The sequence below is a fragment of the Drosophila eugracilis genome, unplaced genomic scaffold, assembly GCF_018153835.1.
Source record: "Drosophila eugracilis isolate 14026-0451.02 unplaced genomic scaffold, ASM1815383v1 contig_575, whole genome shotgun sequence".
Classification (NCBI taxonomy): domain Eukaryota; kingdom Metazoa; phylum Arthropoda; class Insecta; order Diptera; family Drosophilidae; genus Drosophila; species Drosophila eugracilis.
Genome location: NW_024573454.1, coordinates 130,245 through 154,043, shown reverse-complemented (window position 1 = coordinate 154,043; position 23,799 = coordinate 130,245). Strand labels below are relative to the sequence as shown.

At 38.6% G+C, this 23,799-nt stretch overlaps 5 protein-coding genes across 5 annotated transcripts; 1 reads left to right on the top strand and 4 right to left on the bottom strand.

The window, feature by feature from the left end:
• Nucleotides 1–56: 56 nt before the first annotated feature.
• Nucleotides 57–3,616, bottom strand: LOC108110974 (transmembrane protein 87A). Its single transcript, XM_017220279.2, is given in 10 exon segments — nucleotides 57–1,024; nucleotides 1,089–1,242; nucleotides 1,317–1,437; nucleotides 1,499–1,714; nucleotides 1,971–2,254; nucleotides 2,314–2,460; nucleotides 2,462–2,470; nucleotides 2,912–3,192; nucleotides 3,273–3,333; nucleotides 3,417–3,616. Coding segments are annotated over 10 exon segments (1,608 nt in total). The 5' UTR covers nucleotides 3,525–3,616; the 3' UTR covers nucleotides 57–797.
• A 407-nt stretch (nucleotides 3,617–4,023) lies between these two features.
• Nucleotides 4,024–4,880, top strand: LOC108111146 (39S ribosomal protein L48, mitochondrial). The gene is made up of 3 exons (XM_017220518.1): nucleotides 4,024–4,111; nucleotides 4,173–4,271; nucleotides 4,345–4,880. Exons 1-3 carry the CDS (start codon nucleotides 4,100–4,102, stop codon nucleotides 4,777–4,779), a joined length of 546 nt encoding a protein of 181 aa, XP_017076007.1. The 5' UTR covers nucleotides 4,024–4,099; the 3' UTR covers nucleotides 4,780–4,880.
• On the bottom strand, nucleotides 4,797–9,366 carry LOC108111136 (WD repeat-containing and planar cell polarity effector protein fritz). Its single transcript, XM_017220506.2, is given in 8 exon segments — nucleotides 4,797–5,088; nucleotides 5,146–5,284; nucleotides 5,286–5,306; nucleotides 5,364–5,764; nucleotides 5,820–6,328; nucleotides 6,382–7,332; nucleotides 7,383–7,683; nucleotides 8,603–9,366. Coding segments are annotated over 8 exon segments (2,850 nt in total). The 5' UTR covers nucleotides 9,018–9,366; the 3' UTR covers nucleotides 4,797–4,975.
• Nucleotides 9,367–10,009: 643 nt separating this feature from the next.
• On the bottom strand, nucleotides 10,010–19,618 carry LOC108111119 (mitochondrial carrier protein Rim2). Its single transcript, XM_017220484.2, is given in 8 exon segments — nucleotides 10,010–11,063; nucleotides 11,618–11,835; nucleotides 11,901–12,174; nucleotides 12,237–12,368; nucleotides 12,424–12,494; nucleotides 12,736–12,912; nucleotides 12,914–12,941; nucleotides 19,057–19,618. Coding segments are annotated over 8 exon segments (1,074 nt in total). The 5' UTR covers nucleotides 19,104–19,618; the 3' UTR covers nucleotides 10,010–10,936.
• A 719-nt stretch (nucleotides 19,619–20,337) lies between these two features.
• Nucleotides 20,338–23,729, bottom strand: LOC108111043 (enolase). The gene is made up of 2 exons (XM_017220375.2): nucleotides 23,597–23,729; nucleotides 20,338–22,267 (listed from the first exon to the last, which is right to left on the bottom strand). The coding sequence occupies exon 2, from the start codon at nucleotides 22,252–22,254 to the stop codon at nucleotides 20,953–20,955; it is 1,302 nt and encodes a 433-aa protein (XP_017075864.1). The 5' UTR covers nucleotides 22,255–22,267; nucleotides 23,597–23,729; the 3' UTR covers nucleotides 20,338–20,952.
• Nucleotides 23,730–23,799: the final 70 nt, after the last annotated feature.

Below are 23,799 nucleotides of genomic sequence, written 5' to 3'. Positions count from 1 at the left end.
GACAAATAACATAAGCCTTTAGTTAGATAAGGAGTTGAAAGAAAACACATTGAGCATTTTGGTTCATGGCTACCTTTAAGATACGATTGCATTTATTTATGAAAATCTTAAACCGTTTGATTAAATTTATGTAATTAAATACGTTGAGGTTTATGTGACGCAAGTGATTGTGGGCTTACTTAGACAATTACATTTGAATCCTTTTTAGTTATCAGCAAATAGTTTTAGATTTTTAAATAGGTTTTTTTTTCGACACTGCACACTTGCTTTTTATCGTAGTTATTAAAGAATACTCATAGATTTATATAGATCGTTTCGTTTTTTTTTGTTTTTGTTTTGTGTTACCAGCTATATACAATGAGGCGACAACAATTATAATTCATACACATTAGCGAGTGTACTAAAAGATTCAACGTTAGAATTGAAATCGTAGTTTATAAATTAAGTTTACTGTTCGTCGCATAGTTATCTACAACTTAGGCTAGGTATTACGAATAAGTTAGATTTATTTAGAGGGGAGGACGTGCGCGTAGAAGGAACTACGATTACATACATTATTTTACACGGGTTCAGAAGAAGGCGTGACTGGCTAAACAATTTCTCGAAATTGGAAGATCAGTGTCGGTGCAGCACGGCATTGTTGTCCAGCATAAAGGTTTATCTTCCTCAAAGGTGAATGAAACTTAAAAAAAAAATACAAAGCAAATATTGGGGACTTGCTGCTGGCGGGTGACACAGATGTGTGAATGTGCAAAAATATGCGTAAAAAGTCTCTTCGGTCCAGCGAAAGTCACAGTTTATTGCATTTTTGACACCTCAAACTTGGTGTTTATGATCTCCTCATCCGAATCAAGAATAGGCAGAGCTGAGTCTGCCATCGAGGATGGTATATTCTCTTCTACCCAGCGCAAATCGTCCTCCTCGGTGGTCGTGGCATTTCGTGAAGCCGTCGATGTTTTCGGCGTTCCATTCTGTCCACGCATTTTTACACCATAGGCATCAGCCACAAACTGATCTTCCTCGTCTGGAGAATAAAACGAAATCCAATAAGTTTCTGATTGCATGCCAACTTTAATGGGTGTACTTACCCTCATCGTCCTCGTCTTCTGGGTTATCCAGCAGCGGAGTGAAGGCATATCGCTGGTTGTTATTAGTGGGTCGCCATAGTATCATAATCACCAGTAGCAGCACCGAAAATAGAATATGCCAAAAACCAGTATCTACCCAAATATCACGCCAACCCTAAATGAAGCGTGAAAAAACATTTCAAATCAGCTCAACTCTGCTCGGAGCCCAACTCATGCTAATCAACTTACAGGCGTACAATTCTCAATACTACGCAAATGCAGGGCAAACAACATGAAGATGACGGAAGCGATAACAGCGAAAATCAGAGTGTTAGTAAAGTGTCTGTACAGCGAAAGCTTGACCATGTTCCTGAAATATGTAGATTTTGGTTAGACTAAAAGTTTTTTGTTTTAATTTTCAGATGAGTCACCTCCTTAGCCTCAGTGTTCGAGTGGTTTGTACGAGTGAGGTAAAAATCCACCAGCATATTCCCGTATCTAGAACCGCAAGGGGAATACTGGCTACCAGCAGCTCGCTGCGATCGGTCTTGATATTGGTGATACGCAAATAGCTCTCTACGCAGGCCAGCACAAAGTAGAGTGTTCCCACGCCCACAACGCGATGTAGCATGGGTCCCAAACGGGGTCTACAAAAATTCAAAGAGATTAAGCAAATTATATTAAACGTGTACTATAGAAATTCTGGGGTTTCTCTACTTATAGAAAGGTTCTTAATAGAGTAATTTGTTTGCTAGTTCTGTTTTAGTAAGATTACATTGTATGCCCTAGTAGGTAGTTAATTACCAGCAATTGCTCTTGAATTAATTGATTAAAAACGGGTTTCAATTAGTATGTATATCGCGGTGCAGTTGCTTTTCTAAGTACACGTATATTTTCACTTACTTGACAATTCCAAAGCCCAGGCTCATAATTATGACCAGCATGCGGGCCAGAGTGCGCTTTGCACAGGACACAAACTCGGCGACCAGCTCGGCATGCTGAACTGGAACTCCCTTATTCGTCAGCGTTTGGTATTCAGCATAGAAGAATGCCTTCTCCAGCATTCCCAACAGAATGACTCCACCAATCCAGAATTGAATTCTCAGTAAATCTCGCCATTGGGCGAAGGAAACGAAGAGCCAAATAATTCCAAATATCACGTAAACAATGCACATGATTAAATAGAACTAGGGAAAAATAAACAAAAAATATAAACAATGCTATGTTTAAATTACTCATCCCATACCGGCAGGAATGGCCAATCTATGGCCGAAATATATCCATGTGGGCCCAGGAACTCGATGTGCACGACGGCACTAAATTGCGGGGATTGTGGAGCTATAATCACTTCAATCTCATATATGCCATCCTTGTCGACGCTAGCAACCGGGTTTGGTTGTGGGCTGAAAGGAAACGGTAGTCTTTTAATTACTGCATGACCAATGTTTTATCAGTACTTCGGCTTTACTGGATAAAAAAACTACATTAGGCCTATCGAAAAAACATTAGTCGACCGTCGGATACCGAGCATTACTTATTTTCTACACACATTCGCAGATAAAATAATACATTTTTATATTTTGGGTATATCCAAGAAGTTATTTTCTGTCTTTAAAAAAGAAAAGGCACCCCAAAGTTTAGTCTAAGGAAACAGATTTTAAATGAACGTAAACGTTTCAAGCAATAAGCAATATGCCCTTCCCGTTCTTCATTAAGTGCCCAGTTCTAAAGAAATGATAAGCCCTGACTGATAAGTCACACACCACAAATGTTTTGGCTTGTCCCTTGTTAATAGTTGTCTCCAACTTTTGACTGATTTATATATGTACATATGTGTGATTTACCGAAAGTGGATGTTTGTGCTCCAACATCGGATGTTTAGGTTCCGGTGTTCCGGGTGTTGCTCCCTCCGCCGGCTTGTCCTTGTTTATCGCCAGGACAATTAGTCCATTGCACGGATATGTGTTGGTGAGCTCGAAGATTTTATTATTAATGCTGGCATTGTTTAGCAGGGCGCTATCATGGGCAATGGTTTGCAGCTGGAGATCGTCGAAGATGCATGGATGCTCCGTAAGTCGGAAGGTAACGGTGAGGTTTGTTTCCCCATTGGGCGTACATCCCTTGACTAGAACCATTAAAGCGGGTGCGGAATGAAAAGTGGTTATTCAGAGACATTCGTCACACGTTTTTGCCGCATGTACTCACTTTGGGCGTATATTTTCGTATTGGCCAAAAGTGGACGCTGCTCCCGTATGCTAGGAAAGGTCTAAAAGGATCCAAAACAGTGATTACGTAGCCGGAAATGGAATTATCCCTATATTTGGTTGGAGTTGGGGTACACATATTTACCGTGGTCACCAGGATGTCAACGATACCCGGATCCGATTTTCCGATCGTATTTGACGGCCCAAAAAGCAGAGCCAACGCAACTACCAAAAGTGTTGCCTTTCCCTTCATTTTGCCGATGCAAAAAAACCGACGATTCCGACGTGTAAACTAAGTAAATACAAATATTATTTCCTTTTCTATTTATATCGGAGAACGATAAAAATTGTATCGATAGTGTCCAATAGGTTTGCACAAAAACCGCTTTTAATAACGAAGATATCGATATGAACCGATGGTCTACATGTTATTTTTTGTTTGTCTTGTACATATAATTTAAACTAATTTTAAAATATTATAAATTTAAACAATAATCACAACAAAATTTAAAATATATTTCAACTTAAATGATAAATACCTAAATAAAAATATTTATATAAATATTTTATAACTCATTTTAGTTCTAAATAAAAAATATACTATATATGGTTTTTGTTATGTTTTTTTTTTATACTATTATGGAAAATACGAATAATATTTTTTGAATACATAATTCCTTTTTACTTTTTAAATACATTTCGGCTTGGCGGGCTTTTACGAACAGCTGATGCTGGGGCCGTGTTGCGAATGGGAAAATATGACAAACAATGTGACTGTATCACATCAGCTGGTGATATAACCTGACTTTGGCAATTGGAAACGCAGAAATGTTACGAAGGGTAAATAAACCTAAATATCTATTAAATTATCTATTAAAAAACATTTTTATACTGATTTTAGATACTACCGAGTGTGCGGTTAACGCTGCAAGTGCCCAAGGCAACGGCAGTTGCTGTAAGGAACACGAGCGGCAGTGTTTATGAGCCGGATTATCTCGATGTAGGCTAATAGATTTACATTTATTAGTTTGTTTCGTCTTATTTTAATTATTTTTTCATCTCTTACTTTACAGTCTCTTAAACCGAAATTCCCACAATACGAAAGCCTGAACGTCCAGATCAAGGGCTATGACTATCCGCAGTTGGAAAGCTACCAGAGGTTTCTTCATGGAGTGGCCGATTACCTGGATCTGGACGTATCCGATTGCTATGCCCTTCCTCCACAGCAGACCCAAGTACAGAGACTGCGACCGAACTCCACGGTCATAGAGTCCGAATACAAACTGACCACCTATGAGAGAAACCTGCAGCTGAACAACGTAGATGCTCCGGTTTATCCCCAGTTTCTGCGCCTCGCGCAGGCCGCTTTGCCCGAAGGAGTGAGCTTGATGGTCCAGGAGCACACCGACGACTGCGAGGAGCGACGTTATGTGCCCGACAAGGAATTGCTTGACCTTAAGGACGAACTTGAACGCATGGGCGGACCCCTTAATACCAAGAAGAAGTAGGCGTAGCCTCAGATTTGGCAAACATTTAATGCTAAGCTTTAATGAGTAACCTGTGTGTAAAGTGTAGAGAGAACCTATAAATAAAAACTTTCCTATTTAAAGCTTTGCACTAACTGGGACGGCAATAGTTACAAACGATTGGAAGACGCAGCTCTTAACCAAAATGGTATAAACTTAGGAATTGCACTATGAATTATTAGACCACACCGAAGTGAACCACTTTGATGGAAGATGACGAGGAAGAGTTGCCTTTGCTGCTGCTTTGCTTGGGTTCCTCCTCTCTCCGTCGAATTGGTGGTTTGGTAACATCTACAATGAAGAATTATTAATGTCTATATGAACACTAGAACTTAACATTAAACCTACTGGTTGTGATGGGATTAAAATCCTTTAGATACTCATCGTTAGGATGACAAAGTGGCAGGCTGTCGGCCAGTTCCTTCTTAGGATTGGTTAAATGTCGCGCAGCTGGTCTGGAGTAACCATTTCTCTTAGGCGGCATCGGGTTTTTCCTTGCGCGGAATCTCCTGATTGGTAATAAGCATTAGAAAAGATTAAAATTATGAATTTATTAGTGGTCTTACCGGAACCACAGCCACTTGTATTGTATCGGAGAATTTGACTTTGTTCTTTTCGGCCGTTTGTGACTTGGCAGTCGGCGTGGCTGCTTCTCCATTCGTAGCAGCTGGATTTGCCGGATTGGACAATATGGATGCAGTGGGTTTCTTGAGCAACAGGCGCTTCTGGTAATCGTCGCTAGGCACAGAAGACAGCATTGCAGGTATGTTGCCTGAGACAAGAGGATGCTGGAAAAACTTGGGCTGGTAGGCTGTTGCTGATGGAGGCGATGCTGTGATCGTATTAAATTGACCAAGCTGAGTATTTTGATCCACAACATTTGTTGGAGGCGGAAGACGAGGAGGCGGACTGCTGGTCATGGGCAGACCCACCGTCTGATCTGGCACATCTTGCGACCACACATTTCCTGAAAATTGGAAAAATTAAAATATATATTCTAAGAATTATTCTTAATTACAAACCATTTGTATTTAAATTCTTTAAAGGCGACTGCTGGAGACTGTTGCTCTTTAGGGATAGACTTGCCAGAGATGTGTTTGGTGGTGCTATGGAAACTTTTGGTAGTGGCGGTCTTAATTCCGGCTTGGGAATATTAATTTTAATCATCTCTGCATTGAAAACCTTCGACTTAAACGATGGCAGCGGTGGCACGTAGTTCTTTAGGACCTGTTGACTTGGAGTCGGTCCAGGACCTAAGCCTGTGGTAGGTCCTGTTGGCGCTCCCTGACCCCGCAATAAATCTGAGCAGGTGGACAGTGAGCAAGCTGACTCCGATCGCAGATCGCAGGTCAGGCTTAGATTGCCATTGGCACGATCTTCCTCATGAATTATGGCAGCTGCCTGACTGAAGGCCACCTGTGCGAATTCGCTCAGGCTAGATATGCACTTGGTTAGGTTATAAAGATCCATGAAGATATCATAGTCGGCCACATCCTGAGCAATTTCAAAGGCCTCGGCGAATAGGTTTTTACTGAAGACATCAAATTAGAATTAAAGTTATATACTGAATCAAAGTAAACTCACCGAAGCAGAAAGAAACAAAAGCGTCGCTTCAGATCGTACACCTGATCGCTAAACTCATCCTTCGTTTCCTCGGACAGAGTGTTAGCGAATGTCTTTAGAGCTCTGGCCATCAGCTCGATGCGTGGTCGTCGCTGATCTCCGCCAAAAAACACATAGTTGGCTATCTTATGCAACGTGATGAGGCACATGGCTCCATAGGTTTCCCAGTTGAGTGCAGCCAGAACATTCACCGCTCTATCGGGCTGCTGCAGTCGCAGATACTTGTCCGCTATTACATCCGCAGTGAGGCCTGAGTTGTGGATATCGCCACGCATTCCAGTGCCGCCAAAAATGCGCATGCACGCCAGAGGTCCTTGATCATAAATGAGCAACAATAAACAGTCCGTCTGCGCGTAGGTATGTTTAAAAGTGGCTAAATCAGGCTTCCGGCTGAAGGCCACACTCAGTAGCGTTGGCTGAGCCACAAAGTAATGCGATAAATCCAATAAACTCGAGGGAGTCACACTCTCACTGACAAGTTGATGACCAATGGTGGCCAAAGCCAGATCGAAGCACTGCAGCACAGATCGCTCATTGGCCACGCACAGCATAGCGGAATCGCAGTGCCAGGCACACTGGTTTGGGACAATTTCAATCTGGTTGGCGTATTTAGTGGACTGCTGAACCAGATCGTGCAGACAAATATTTCGATCGATACTACCCAGAAAAAGCTTCTCCTGATCGGGGCTAAAGGCAAAGGAGCAGATCTGGGCGCCCATTGGAATAGAGGTAATAGCGGTGCGCTGCATTTTGCCGGCAGCCAGCTCATAAGAGCAAATCTCTGCGCTTATATCACCCTTGCGGGAAACCTTCTGCTCCAAGGTAATAATCTGGCTCTCGCTGCTTCGGAGAAAGTCCACGCACAAAGGGTCATTTTCCGACCAGCAATAGGCTATCGATTCCAGCTGCAAACTAAAATAAGGAGTTACATTGGGTTTTCTACAGTGATTTATCAAACTTACCCCTTAATCTTGAACACATGTATGTTGGCTCGGTCCTGATCCCTTATCGTTGGCCTCCAGGGGTACACTTCGTTTTGCGAGGACTGCGTCCAAACTACAAACAGATCGTAGCTGCCATTGACTGTAAGGTGGCGGGATAGTTTTCGTTCTGTGGCGCCCGGTATGATCACGTGGAAGATACGCGGATCCATGTTGGCGATCTTCTCGGGCCCCTGGGATCGGGCATTTGGCCTCTGTAGATGAACCACCGTCAGTTGGTTGGTATTGTAGGCCAAGACGATGTGGGAACGGGTGAAAAAAGCTGACGAGACAACAGAGACAAGAGCACAACGAAAAAAAAGACACAAGCGACAAAGCTGAATGAGTGCCTCGAACAAAACATGGAAAGCTAGAGGATGGGGGATACGGGACGTATTGGGAGGGAGATCGGGGTTCGGGGTTCGGGGTTCGCATATTTACAGGCAACAAAACAAGCAAGCAGATTAATTAAAAATTACAATAATTGCATGCCCCTGCATGTGTGCGTGCGGCTGTGTTGGTGTGGGAAAGTGCAAATCAAGTCGCACTTGTTGCCAATGCAAATTTCTCCATAACTGCACAAGCAGCGGCCTGAAGTGCAAGGCCAAGATCCGGAGTCCAATCTATAGAATTGGAAATACCCTAAAGCCTATATAGGGGTAGATTGATGGGGTTATAAGCTGATGGACTTTCACGCAGAAGCAATATTGCAAAAGACCTTTTGAAAGGTTTCATCTAGTTTTGGCTCTATACTTTTTAAAATGCTTAACTTTCTGTAATACATAGGATTACTTATTTTAGCTCTAGATCGTACATGAATTGTAGTTTGAAATTCATTTGAAAACCGGATTTATATTTATATATTTCAATGAGTAATGAATTATTAAAGTAAAAACATGGGTTTTGAAAGAAACACAAGACAAATTAGTTCTAATGATGCCTGAGAGTGGAGCCTTTAATTACGGCCAAGACATTGGACATTAAATATTGCGTGTTCGTACAGATTTACAGTGTAAAACGATTTTTGAATAATTTTTTGTAAGATGAGATGTTTTTAGCTTGGATTTTCATGCAGAAAGGTAATGCTTGGGGTGATTGATGGATTGCTGTTTTATTACGAGGAAGAATAGACACGAAATGATGCGAATAACTTGGGATTTCCAGGGTGAAAATGGTGTATCCAGCACGTAGTATAAACTCACCATCTGTAATAACCTCGGATGCAAGTTTGCCAACCAAATACTTCTCGAACACCATGCGCAGGATGTCTCCCGTGTAGATGTCAACACATATATGGGCAATCAACCCATGGGAGAACAGGATAAGAACCTGCGCAGCATCTTGCCACTCGGAATGGATGATCCTGTGCTGACGCAGTAGATCCTCCAGTTTCTTGAGATTGTCCTTTAATCGACCAGTAGACTTGCGATTGGAGTTCTTTAGGACGGCCAATCCATTGCGACGTTCTGTGTAATCCCGTTTGGCAAGGAAACTAACATCCTGTTGCTCCTGATCCTTGTCTCTTTGGCGAAGGTAGCGAAAGGCACCCAGATCCTGGCTCTTGATCCGCACCTCCTCCCGCAGCGTCGTCCAAAAGTGGGTCTCACTAAGCAGCATATTCAGGCCTCAATTGCATCGATTTGCATGGCCGCGGAATGGGTCAACTCAATTCTCGAACTCGATATGTTGGCGTTTGCCTTTCAAGCTGCTCCAATTGCACTGATTTACTTAGATCTGGGTTAATTACGCTGCTCTGCAGCTGCTCACTAACTCACAATCACCGGGAAACGCAATTTATATGGAATAACATCACCTTAACGAGGATTTTTTACATTGAACAAACTTTGTTTATGAAAATAAAATAAACTTGTTGCACGAAACGTATGCGAGTTGCTTACGTTACTAGAGGTGGCAGTTTATTGCGTTGTTAGAGATGGTAACAGGTGGACGTTAGAGGTATTACGATTGATGAAATGGTAAAGATCTTTGATCGAATGTTGTGGTAATGGACTAGGCTAGGCATAGCGCGGACTTAAGCCACAAATATTTAAATTTTAAAACTAAATTAAAATTATAAATATAACAAATTTTATTTTTTCTAAATCTTGTAGATTGTTATAATTTTGAGTTGAAATATAAACATATTTTTTACTTCATTTATCTTTACAAAATATATATATTAACCCCATAATTTTTAATTTAAAATCTATATAAAAAAAAAATAGTTTATGCAAATTTATAGCCAATGTATTAAAATTATTAAAACATTTATTAAAGAATTATTTTTAAAACGCTTATTTTTTGGTTTTTTTTTTTAGTCAGTCTTAAAGACTCTTTTTGTAAGATTAAAAGGTAATTTAAATAAAAGCATTTGACTGCTTGAAGCTTTAACTATCCATAAACAAGTAAATCACTTCTCAGTTATGCAGAAACTTATTATCATGGCGAAATCAGCTTATCTCATCACGATTTTTATTGGCGGCAGTCTGCTTTTCTAAACTGAACTATGTTCAAGGGTCTCCAGGCTTTGTTGATAAGATAATGTTTAGCGTAAGAGACCTAGGCGATCGGCAGAGCCGACGGCTGATATTAAACAATAAACGACTGGATTATTTTTAAACAAAATTGTTGTATTTATTGATTTCACCATCAAATCAGATTGCAATCAATTATTCACAGTAGTTTTCTTCGTTCTTTGCTCGTTATCAATGAAATACGTGGGAGAGGGGGCACTGGGCACTAATCGCTCTCTATGGAGCTCACTAACTAGCTAACTAATGGACTAAATAAACAGCAATAATAATAATAATCATAATGTTAAAGTACTGGTAACTAAAATGTATATCGCATTTGAGGAAACTTAACGGACTCTTTTACAAATTATGATTACATTTACGTATCGGATCGGTCGGTTTTAATATTTATATTTCTATATATATATATAGCGGCATCTACTGGCAACTGCGGCCGATTCAACATTTTTCTTTTTTGTGCTTACAACTAACAAAACTAGGGGAGCCATATTGCAACGCCAGTCGACTCATTCTTTATCTATTTACAATACACTCTGAGCGAATCGAATCCTATTTACAACACTATATCAAAATATCAACCACATTTATACACTCAATATATATTGTATCTTTAACTAAATAGCAGCCTTTTCAAATTTTGATAACGTTTTTTTGTTTTTTTCTTTCGTATTTTTCGAACTTAGATCCTTATATAGCATATAGCAAAGTGTTATGTTCTTTTTGGATGGTGCATTTCGATCCTGGTGCGTGTTTTTTGTTGTTTGCATTATTGGCCAACGTTCAACGTCTAACGTCTTAAGTCTATCGAGTTCGTTTCATATCTGACTTAGAAGCTAGTTAACTAAGAATTTGCGCTCGTTGGTTTGGATCGTTTAAAAAAACGGGTTACAATTACAATTAAGTTGCAGCAGTCGCGTCTACATATGCACAGATTGGGTTCCTCCTTCTCATTTTTTGTTAACTAGTCCTTAATGGGGATTCTTTGACTCCGTATTATGATGTTTAAAAGTCGTAGAATTCGTTAGATTTGTTGTTGAAACGCCGGGTAAGGACATAGACGACTGCCTCATAGGTAGCCATCATGATCGCGGTGTTGGGAATCTGTCGCACCAGCTGCGTAGCCAGTCCCCTATAAAAAATGAGTAATAAAAAAACAGATGGCACAATTAGTTGACGAATTACGCGACAAATACCAGTCTCATATCATATAATACAACCCGGGTGAGCACGCTCGCAAGTGCTAATCAAATTAAAGGTAAACAAACAGAAAATATGCGACGCAAAAGTAATTTAAATAGACTTCACGAATTCGTGGGTGGCGCATTATCATAATTCATTAGCTATAAAGCAAGTTAAAAATTTGGCATTCATGTTAAATGTTTGTTTCTTATTTAAAATTAATTCGATTATTTTTATAAAGTCTATAGATATGTTCTAAATATATTTTGGAAAAAATATATAAAGGAAGACTAGACATGTGGGATTCCCTTTGGTTGGGGTTTACTTTTAGAGATTAACAAAAGTATGTCAAATGTCAAATCAATTTAGTTAAGGATATCCCTAGAGACTGTATTTCTATGGCACTTAAAATGCACTTTTGAGCACGGAATCCCCTTGTCTTAAATCGATTTTTATAATCAAAGTTTAATTAGAAATCCCCCTCTATTAATCAACTTTACCCACCTATAGAGTCCAGCTCTGCCCTCTTCCTTCCAAACCGTGTGCAAAGTCTGCCAGAAAGAGTTGTACTTGTTGCCCTCCTCCCTCAGACGAGTTCGGGCCACTTCATGGGGATAGGCGATGCAGGAGGCAATTGTCTTAGAAACAGCCCCAGCCATCATGAACTCCAGGAAGTCTCGGGATCCCTTTGTGTCCGTATGCCGCTGATTTCGCTGCTCCAGCTATAGTTCAGATAGAAACAAAATTAAAAGAGAACCAAAAACTAAAAATAACTTCGGATACTTACCAACTTAGACTTGATAAACTCGTAGATGACAAAGTGAACCATGGTCTCGCAGATTCCAAAATAGCTGGCGGTGATGCCCTTGTAGAAGGCAGCAACACCACCCTGAGCATAGACCCTCTCGATGCACTGTCTCACGGTCATTTGCACCTTGGAGTTATAGTCCAACTGCATCCGCGTCTTGACAAACCAAATGGGATTCGTGGCCGTGGAGGAGACAAAACCAGCACTAGCTGCACTCATTATGTGCACCAAAGGAGAGTCACGTTCAACGAAGCTGGAGATTACATGAAAGTATAAATAGGGCAAGGGTAACCTTAAGTGGAGGGAGAGACTTACCCCAAACTGTTGAGCGTGTTTTTGGTTTGTGAGTAGGTGCAAAAGTATATGGCACGGGATGGGGCCACGCCCACGAGATTCGGACCCAGACCTTTGAACAGAGCACGGGTGCCCTCGTTCTGGACAATGTGTCTACAAGTTTAGATTTATTAGTAAGACTCCTTTAAAAGAAAAAGTGGATACTTACCGCAGGCACTGCACGATGCTCATGGTTTTGGGTGTTGTGGATGAGATGCCGCAATGTGAAATGGCCATGATCTGCAAGGGCACAAAAAAAGAAGATATTTGATTAGAAAACCATAAAAACCAAATACAAGGCAATGGAGATGAAGGTATCGAAGGTGTTAAAAGGCTGTATCATATTTTTTTCAGAGTGCAAAGAGGTTATATGGCTTGAGATCAAGCTAAGTTAGGATGCAGTGGCAGTGGGTTTAAATGGGTATGAGAAAGAGAATAGGTAAAAAGAATTTGGTACTACCCTACGCACACCCCCAATCACCTGTGGCTGTGATCTGTTACGTAATATCGTTGTGCTTAGCTTACGTCGTTGTTCCGGCCGCAATAGCTCCGATTGGCCACCATTCGCCGGTCCACCGGCATTCTCCGCCAGACGCGACGGCGTCATAAAAGCCGTTGAGCTCTGTAGACGTGTCTTGACCACTTCGAGGGGACATGTGAACCACAGCTCCCACTGTGCCAGCGGAACTGTATTGATGAAAATAATCGCAAAATATTGAAATAAGTATTGTTGTAATTAAAAATATGAACTAAAAATAGAGTTAGGAACTAAATACTTTTTGGGGGAGGAAATAATTGGAACTTCTTTAACTAGAATTTCGACCTTGCCACCCTTAAAGTTATATTTATGAAGGTTTATATTCTAAAAGTTTATGTAAACTAAGTTTATTTAATATATATTTGTATGCCATACTATTTTCAAATGTTTCTAAAATTGTTTTTCCTTCTTAATAATTTGGGTTTGTGAACTCTTTTATAATTTGTATTTCTTTTTTGTTACCCAAATATTATTAAAAGGAATAGTTACCTTTAAATATTTGACATATTAACATTTCAAGAGCAACAAATCTTTCAAACTAAGTGCCTGAAAGAAACTAAACGCCCCCTCATAAACTTTCCTCACATTTTCAATGGCAAGGGTTGGCAACTATGAACAGCACAAAAATAAATCTCATTTGGCAATCGAGCAAGCGGAAAACGAAAAAATATCTATATCCCAAACTCGTATTTCTTGGATTTGCGCAATTCCCTGGCTAAAAATGTGTTTTCATTCTGTGTGCATCTAGTATAGACAGAACTACTTGAGTACATCCATGTCCCATTCCATTTCAATTTTCATTTTAAGTGGTGGGGATATTTGATTGGCTGCATTGGAAATGAATAGCATTTGGCCTAATGCAATGAAAGGCTTGTGGTTGTGGCAAAAATCAAAGAATAGCTGGAAATGAGGCGATTGCCTATCAAGTAACACAAGCAAATTATAGAACATTTTCTATTTCAATTCATTTGAAATTCCAAGTGCATGTCTTGACAAGGTCAGATAATTGTTTACTGAATTGTAAAATAGCTACAAACTGGCAATGTGTGAAGAAATTGTTTGTGGCTTTCAGTCAATTAGGAAACTAAAGAAAATTGAAGTGAAATTCATGATAGATACTCAACTTATCTAATTACCCATAGAAGTTCATACCCCACAGCTACCTTAACCTTGGCTTTAAGTTTACTAAAGATTAAAAGAAACTTGTTTACACCTCGGCGAAAGAGTGCCCCCAAAAAATTAATTATACACGACCTTTCCCAAAAGCCAATACACTGATTACCTCTATCTATAAGCACATGGGAACTTGGTTATCTAGGAAAATATATATTTGCAGAAGCATAACTCGTGATCGCAAACTTGTAAATTGCCAGTTGGCAACCGCGAACCATGAAATTAAATTATAATAATAATCGGTGGCAATAAACTCACAAAAGGGGGAGAAATGGTTATGCAACAAAGAGAACAAAAAAAGCGGAAATTAAATGGCAGAGAAAAGCTAGACGGGAAAAATGTTTGATCGATGAGAGATACTTTGGGGACAGACACGAATGTCTCCCTTAATCCTAGAGCACAAAAAATAAAAATAAAAAAAAAATAACAAAACTTAATCAACTGTCTGGTAGGCGAATGGGAATTGCTTTTCCCTCGTTTGATTTCGCAAATCTGTTAGAGATTGCAATGGCTACAGGCTATAGGGAGAACCGGTCCAAACTGGTTCCAGATTGACCCGGCTCTACTTTTGATAACCTTTGATATGCCTGCCAGCGGATGAATTGCAATGACCGGACAAAAGCAGCCTCCCCTTATCAGCAATATTATTAGGTTCTGCCTATCACTAAACCACGTCCATTAAAACATATGTATATAGTACTTCTATGGTTGCCCGATCTAGTATGCATAATGACTGTGACATAATTGCTTTTGGAACCTGTGCTTACTTGTCTTCATAGCTGGGAAAACACGCCACCATATGCTGCCTTTTTGGTAATTCAATCTAGATACTTTCTTCTACTGTTAGCTAGTCAATAGAAATTAATCACATTTAATAAATGCATTAGCTGGAAGCTCGACTATTGAATTTCAATTAGCATCTGGCTGGCACATCACGCGAAAATAAAGCAATTTGCTCCCCTTTTTCAAGCTAAAAGAAAGCCGTTCAGACAGACAGTTGGACAAACAGAACAAGGATAAGTCGAATTTCAATAGAACAATTAAGTGACTGGCGGAATGAGGTGATTAGTTATTGGGTAAACTAGTTAGAGTTGTTGGACTGCGAGTTTAAGTGTGATAAATGAGAGTTGCAAGTAATTGGAAGCTCAAATATTGCAATGAAATATCAAAGACAAGGTGTAAAATGTACTATCAATTAGAAGATTTATTTATAGGTTTTTATACAAAAATTACTTTGTTCTAAGGAGAGAAAGCGAAATATTTGAATATATATTTCTGAATGATAATTAAAGATTAGTTAGAAATAGCAAAAAGGCAAGTCATGCTTCACAGCTAAAATCAATAAAATACAAACTAAATCGCAGTATCAGAAAGATCTCAAATAAATCCATTATTGATCCACCATTTAAGATAAATTCCTCAAACAAAAAGGCAAACAATGTATGGTGATCATGTGTGAAATATAAAGCATGTGAAATTCTCAATTATAGTAAGGTTCTACATGTGCATTTCAAGTACATTCGGACAGCTACTCAAAGATCACATAGCTATATATGTCAGAGTATATAGCTATTCCCGATCGATGGCCTTTCGGCGACGCATGTGCCAAAATCGTGCAATTTACAACCGGTTAATGTGCGATTTATCTGTTCTTTGACATTGCTCCCCGTAAAAAACACACGCGTTGCACAGATAAGAAAGATAGGAAATTTTGGACCCCGCAGACATCGTCTATGGGTTATATTTAAAAAAAAGAAAAAATAAAACCTTTTATATTTGATGTGATAATTTCATTTTAGTAATGCGTCAGCCTCTGCTGGGGTGACTTTTGTCCAGCTGCTTGAAAAAGAATCTCCCCCACACCTTCGTTTATATTTATGACTGATAAAGCCCACTTCTCGGTGAGACTTCCCTTATCACAAAAACAACAACAACAAAAGAAACAAATATATAGTACGCATATTTCAATGGTTTTTTGCGTTTCGCAGACTTAAGTTCCCACCTTATCAATGCTGATTTTATTTTCACGTTTTTTTTTGGCTCCTGCTTCTTTTTTAGATTATGAAATCTATGGAAAGTTTTCAATGTTATTGTTTATGGGTCAAAGGAAGCGAAGGTTAAACAGGTGAACTATATTTAGCCGATAGTTGGGCTTAAAAAACGTTTAAGATAACCAAATTTAAAGTTTGATTATGGCTAAATTAAGTTCATTAAAATAAGTTTCGTTTCCGAAAATACAACTTGGCACGCGACCTTCTATAATTTTCCTGTTTTTCTTTCGCATTTCTCACAGTTTGATATATATAAATATATATATATATTTGTTATATATAATAAACTAGATGCCCTTGGCACAATTTTAACGTTGGCAAATGATTTAGGAATATTAAAAAAGTATCATTAAAACAAGTATAAGTAAGATGAATCAATATAATATAAAAGCTATTAATTTAGTTCCTCTTTTAATGAAAAATCACTTTTTTGGCTCATTTTAGTACTACAAATAAGTTCAATATATGCCTAACCAATTCTCTAAATAAATGCGTACGTGCAGGGAGACACGGATGAATAAAAGGCAAGAGCGGTGAAAACATGTTCAATATCTTAACCCGGTCAAGCAAGTAAACCACCAAAGTTTATAAACAAATCCCAGATGATGGAAATTTTCACGTAATTACAAGAAAGAAACGATACTAAAACTATAAATACACGCAGAACAGGAATTGCAGGGGAATTTCGTGCAAGTTGCAGCTTTGGTGACATTGTTTATTTAGCCATAGCAATAGCCGTAGCCATAGCCCCTGTAATGCCGCCTAGAAAACACCTTGGTCTCTGTTGTTTGTTGCAATCCCCACACTCGCCTTCAACTGAGTCAGTGTGCCAGAAAAAGTTTATTTGCCTGGTCTGTTTGCGTTGAAAAACCAAAACAAATTCGAAATCGCTTGCCAAGCTCAATTTAGATTTGTTTCTAGACAAATAACAGCAAAATATGTAGGCAAAAAACACAATGCACTATAGTATATGGTATATAGTATGTCGGTGGGTAGAGAAATGTGCAATATGGTGTGCCAAATCGAAAAACATATAGGGAATAGATCTTAGCTGTCTGAACCGATTTCACTATTTCGCAATTCCTACTAATTGGTGTTTATTCAGGAACGTTTAAGTTTATATAGTATCAGTTTAATATGTCTATTAAATAGAAACATATTTAGAAATATAAGTTATATGTTGTTTTCCTTTAATAGTTCTTAAACATTTCATTTTTAAGTTTTCAGGTTTAATAAGGCATCTTTTTTCTAAAAATATTTTCCTATTTCCTATAAAAAAAGAATGAAATGATTTTTAAATTCATTTTTTTTGGTAAAATAATATTTCTTCTTATATCTATAAAAATATTTTCTAAAGGGAATTTATTTCTGCCCCATTTTACAATCCTGAACTGTCTACACTTATGTAAGTCCCGCCTCAAAAGGCTTCTGATGCTTGATTAGATGGATGTCGTTTAATTGTTTGCTTTGTGGCTTATTTATAGCGATAACAATGTGCGGCAGGCAAGGTTGTTTTTGTTTTTATTTTACTTTTTTTCTTCGGTTTTCTTCTAACGTGTCCCAACACGAGATACTTGGGAAACTAGCGACAACCAGAAGACGGTAACAGCAACTAAGGGAACTAAGCCAGCTCAAGTTTCAACGTGCATTTCGTTTCTTCTACTTTAACCCCTTCTAGTTAAAGTATATATTACGCATATATGCAAGCAACTTGGGTAAAGAGAGAAGTCTTACGACAAACTGTGCACATTGAAACTGCATTGTTGTCGTTACTATTTAGTTTTGTTGGCAGTTGATAAGAGGACTTAAGCTGCTGCCGGCCGGCAAATTGCCCTGTGACTTGATTGCAAAAAGTTTTTTTTAGGGGATTTGCACTGTGGCCTTATAATCAGAGGTCATATAAAAGGCCTCTATCAAGGCGAATTTAATTTAAGTTAATCAAGGGGTATTGTTGGGATTTAACAAGGTTTGTTTGTTAAGATAAATATTTAGTGAAGATCGTAATGTATGGTGTTAATCAATTTCATCCTTAAAAATCTTAAAACTTAAAATTAATTTAGTTTACAATTTTAAAGAGTAATAGAGACTTCAAAACTGAAGAGAATACAAAAGATCCTTATTTAAAAATGTTCTAAGATCCCATTTTTATGGTACTATCAAAATCATTATTATTATATTAATAAATGGCATCTTAAAACAAGTGTTTCTATTTACATACCCCTTCCAAGCCCTCAGAAACACGATAAAAATACTTCCCCAAGCAGAGATCTAAGAAACATAAATAACCGGTCACCAGTTATTACTTATAACCCCAGTTAAATTAACATTTCCCGAATGACCAGGGGCTCGACTTTATCAAACAAATAACAGGTTATCCATAACAACCAATATGCCGGCAAGTGTCTGTATAGGGTGCATGTGACAACAAAAACAAATTCAGATGCGACGCGTCTAAAAATAGCCCACATAAAAGCAACAATAAAAGTAATAAAAGGAAAAAAGAAACAACAACAAAATAATTGAAGCTTATCGGAGGGCAACGAAAATTCCAATTGGACATTGCCTGGGAAAATGAACTGAGAAAAATGGTGATATAAAGAAATAAAGGGACAGACCCCCTCGATTTTGCTTTGTTTTGTTTATTTATGTTTGTTTGTTGCATTTCGTGTTTTTTTACGTTGTTCTTTTATCTCCGTTGTGATTTCACCAGCTGTCGTTCCCGTATAATAAATATAAAATAAATAAAAAACACGTGAACAGAGCGTGTTTCCTGAAGATCAGACTGTTCTTTTTTTACTGCTCTTTTCGGCCTTTCTTTTTTTCCTGTTTTGTTTTTGTTTTATGGGGTTTCTTTTTTGGCAATGGCGCCAAAAATGTTCAATTCACATTTGTGAACTAAATCTAATCGCAATTGCGACGTTTTCGCCTCGAATTTTCAATTAAATCCCAGGCAAACCGGTTTATTTTTTATATGATGGCCTGACCTGCGATAAGACGCAATAGGGAAAAAAAATGACTAGAACTAATGGGTTTTACTTACCCGCCGGCAATTAAATGTATGAGAGTATCGGCTGTGTTTTGGGACATATTTTTCCAAATTTCTTTTTTAATATTTGTATGTTTTGTTATTGAATAACTTAGAAGCAATTAACGCGCACTTGATTTTCCTTTTTTCTCTTTTTTTTTTTTTTTATTTAAAACACGGAATTTATTTTAAGGCACGTTGTGGGCGGGGGTACAGGGGTGCTGGTGGCCCCAGGAGGAGGGGCTCTTAACCCACTAACGGCGTTCTCCTCTTCTTCCTCTCGCCACTTTTTTTGTTCCTTTGAACTTTCTTTCGAACTTTTTTGCTTAGCTGTTGTGATTTTTTCCTTCGACTTTTTTTTTGGCAATGAGTTATGCAACTGCAGTTGATTTCACCAATAAGCTTTATCTTAAATTATGTTTAGAATGTACATAGTTGTTATCCATCAATCGAGCACTATTTATTTTTAGTCAGTCGCCGATCCTTAACGTTTGTGATTTAAATTTGCAGTAAATTTATTTCCATCCGCCGTAAAAAAAACACGTCCATCAGAGTGACCGCATTGGAACCGTTAAAAAATAACTTGGGGCTTATGGGAATAGGAACTTCCTAAAAATGCCCCACGTATGAATAATATGTGGGTTTCAAACCTTGGGAGAGAAACTTCGATGGGGAAGCAATTTTGGTTCACTCTAGGATTTAAATTTAAATTTCAAGCCAAAATTCGAAGACAAAAATTTCTTAATTTTAATAGATTTTTTAAAGTTAAGCTAAAATATATATGTAAAATTCTGTTAAATAATCAAAATTGGAAACAAAAAAAAAAAGTATTATTGTAAAATTTAAAATGGGTATTATAAAAAAGGTTTAAAAGGTTTTAAAAATAACGAAAAGGCATCATTAGAAAGATGCTCTTAAATTGCTAAGATTAAGTGGGATCAAATTGCTTGGAAAATAAACTAAGACTTAAGTAATCTATACACTCTCCAGATATTTTAAAGATTATAATACTTTCTAATCGTACAAGCCCATTAGCTATCAAATTCTTATCAATTAACAACTCTTATGTAGTTAGTTAGTAACTGATAATTCGCTAGTTTTATAACTGTTCCTATCGTTATATTTCCTTTTATAAAAAGTTGTCAAGCCAAAAGTCTGAAATATTTCAACCTTTTTGAGTTTGGGGATTCATCAATGTAGAAACATCGTAAAATTTTTTGAACTTTTACTTGATTTCAAAGATCTATCTGGCAACGCCCTTATCTCCAATATAATTTCAAAAAAACAATTCAAAGATATCTTTTATATTTTTTATTTCACATCAACTAACAAATTGAATATTTGTACGCACTCTCAATATGTATTATATTTGGTGTATGTTATTTTCCTGTGGGATCTCGACTATTAAACACCGTGTATTCGATGAGAATGATTTTTAACGACTTTCTGCTTAAGTTCTATGTCTCAACAATAATTTTGTAACCATTTCTGAAGTGAATAACTGCCTGTATCTGTGTGTTTTTTTGGTGTTTGTGTGTAGATCAATATATAATTTGAAAACAATTACAGCGACTACATATTAAAGATATTCCAAGCTGTTGATAACTGACTGAACATCTCGTACATAGTGTTTTTTGAAGGTTTATCTTTTGTTTTTATAAATAATGATTAGATCAAGGTTTAACATTAATAATAATGTCTAATAACGAAGCATAGAGACAGCAAATGGTTTTGGTAATTAATTTCTGATTCATTTGTGCGCCAGACACAAATTCCGAAAGTAAAAGGTTGACGAACACGTGCTCCGCCGCCGCCTTTCCTTGGATCTTCTTCTGCATCCAGTTTCCCTCTACAAGATCCAGATCTCATTCGATGGGGCTGATGTGGTTGGAATTTTGAAGTGGCCTACGCTTACTGGGGCTTCCTGAAGGACTTGCCGGCAAACTTCACGCCAGCGCCGATCTCCTCTTCGATGCGCAGAATCTGGTTGTACTTGGCCAGACGCTCCGAGCGGCAGGGAGCACCGGTCTTGATCTGTCCAGTGGACAGTCCAACGACCAAATCGCCGATGAACGAGTCCTCAGTCTCGCCGGAACGGTGAGAGACCATGGTGCCCCATCCGTTCTTCTTGGCCAGCAGATGAGCGGCAATAGACTCGGTGACGGTACCGATCTGGTTAACCTTCAGGAGCAGGCAGTTGCAGGCCTTCTTCTCCACAGCGGTGGCAATGCGCTTGGGGTTGGTCACGGTCAAATCATCACCAACAATCTGGATACTGGTGGAACAGGTCAGGTTGGTCCATGCCTCCCAGTGATCCTGGTCGAAGGGATCCTCAATCGAGACGATGGGGAAGTCCTTAATGAACTCCTGGTACAGATTGGCCAACTTATCGGCTGGCAGCCACTGCGACTTGTCGCTCTTCTCGTTCTTGAAGTCCAGATCGTACTGGCCATCCTTGTAGAACTCAGAAGCAGCAACATCCATGCCGATCTCGATCTTGCCGGTGTAACCAGCCTTGGCGATGGCATCGCTGATCAAGTTCAGAGCCTCCTTGTTGGACTGAATGTTGGGGGCGAAGCCACCCTCATCACCCACGGCGGTGGCATCCAGACCGAACTTGGCCTTGATGACGTTCTTCAGGTGGTGGTACACCTCGGAGCCCATCTTCATGGCCTCAGTGAAAGAGGTGGCGCCGGTGGGCAGGATCATGAACTCCTGCATGGCCAGCTTGTTGCCAGCATGGCTGCCACCGTTGATGACATTGAAAGCGGGCACTGGGAGGATGATGTCCTTGTTGCCAGCCAGATCGGCAATGTGTTTGTACAGGGGAACGGCCTTCTTGGCGGCACCAGCCTTGGCAACGGCCAGGGAAACACCCAGAATGGCGTTGGCACCGAACTTGCTCTTGTTCTCGGTGCCGTCCAACTTGATCATGAAGTTGTCGATGGCAGCCTGATCGACCACATCCAGATTGGCCTTGATCAGCTCGGGTCCCAGGGTATCGTTGACATGGCCCACAGCCTTCAGCACCGACTTGCCATGGTAGTTGGCCTTGTCGTTGTCGCGCAGCTCCAGAGCCTCGTGGACACCAGTGGAGGCACCGGATGGCACGGCGGCACGGAAAAGTCCCAGATCGGTGGTCAGGTCGACCTCCACGGTGGGGTTGCCACGGGAGTCGTAGATCTGACGGGCCTTGATAGCTTTGATGGTCATCTCGTTGCTGTCACTGCAAAAATCAAAGTCCACAAAAAACACAAATTAGTCTTTCACTATCAACAATTTTAATCTAGGCATGGTGTCTAAAATAACAACAGCTGACCGTAGATAATCTCCTTTAAAATTCATGTTTGATGGGCACCAGAATATTCCCGAAAACCCAGACATTTTGTTATTTAATAACTAATTAATAATATGCTAAGTTAACTGACTTCGTAATAAGGCTACTTTGTTGGGAAATATCGAAATTCTGGTTTTTGAGGTTTTTTATACTTTAATTAAATGTATTAATCTAATTCAAAACAAATATAACACATTTTTTTATAAAGATAAATGTCTAAAATCTGTTTTCTCTTCGTCGTTTTGTAATTTAAATAAGACAAATATTTGGAAACATTTCAAAATTGTGTTACATTTCTTTATATAAACTTAATTAAAATCAGATAAAAATCAATGCATATATTCCAAATATACTTAATATTCCAAATATATCCAAATATTCTTAAAAAATTGTTTTTAAAGTTTAAAAAAGTTGGATAAAACTTCCAAAAAAAAAGTGAAAAATGTTATTGGTTAAAAGGGTGATAGGAAATTAATAATTCCCTTTTTTTTTAGAGTATATTTATTTCTCAAAAATATTTAAAATTATTTATATACATGAAATAGTTTGAATAATTTGTAATGTTTTTTTTCGCAATATTCTTTTTACAGTTTTTACAATTTATTATCATTATTCAATTGCATTATTATCGCATGCAATATAAATAGCCCAGTGGTGTAACTTCATTTCTGCCTTTTATGTGACTTTCTCCATGGAATCGTCTCGAAATTCCCCTCTCTATTTTCTATATTTAATTTGTCTTCAGATTTCAATTAAATATTTCTAAAATTATTTAGAGTCATTGACACGCGCGGCATTTTCCGCTTTTCCTGTTGTCTCAGTGGGAGAGTTTTTCAGTTTTCTCTCAACGAACAACCGAATGACCTCTAAGCTACTTTTAAAGGTCAAACGCAAAGTGAGGCACTCAGTAAAGCCGGAATACGTGCAAATGTTGCAAAAAACGAAAGTATTTATTTATAGCGATATAACAATAAGCTGTCAATTGACATTATTTGATTTGTACAATTAAATCGATCGGAAAATATCTACGAAAATGCCCCACTTGAAAATTTGCACAGCACAATTTGTTAGATAATCGCACGAAAATCGTTGGCAAAAAATGATTGAATTTAATAGCTGATAGTTGGAATTTAAATCTGCATACACTTTGTAGATAAAATAATTAAATATTTTTATAAGCTGGACCCACGCACACACCCACAGCACAGTTATACATACCAAGTACTTTTACGAAACTGCAGAAAGTTAAATCCAGATGAGAGCTGGCTGGCTGCTGATTTGCTTCTGACGGCGACTGAAACCGCTGAGAAAACGCTCGACGATTTTACGCTGCTCGTTCGCGACGACAAAATTCTGGGGAGAGCCCAACGCAGCGTCAGAATTTGCGCCATTGTGTGGAACTTGAAGAGCAGCTGAGAGAA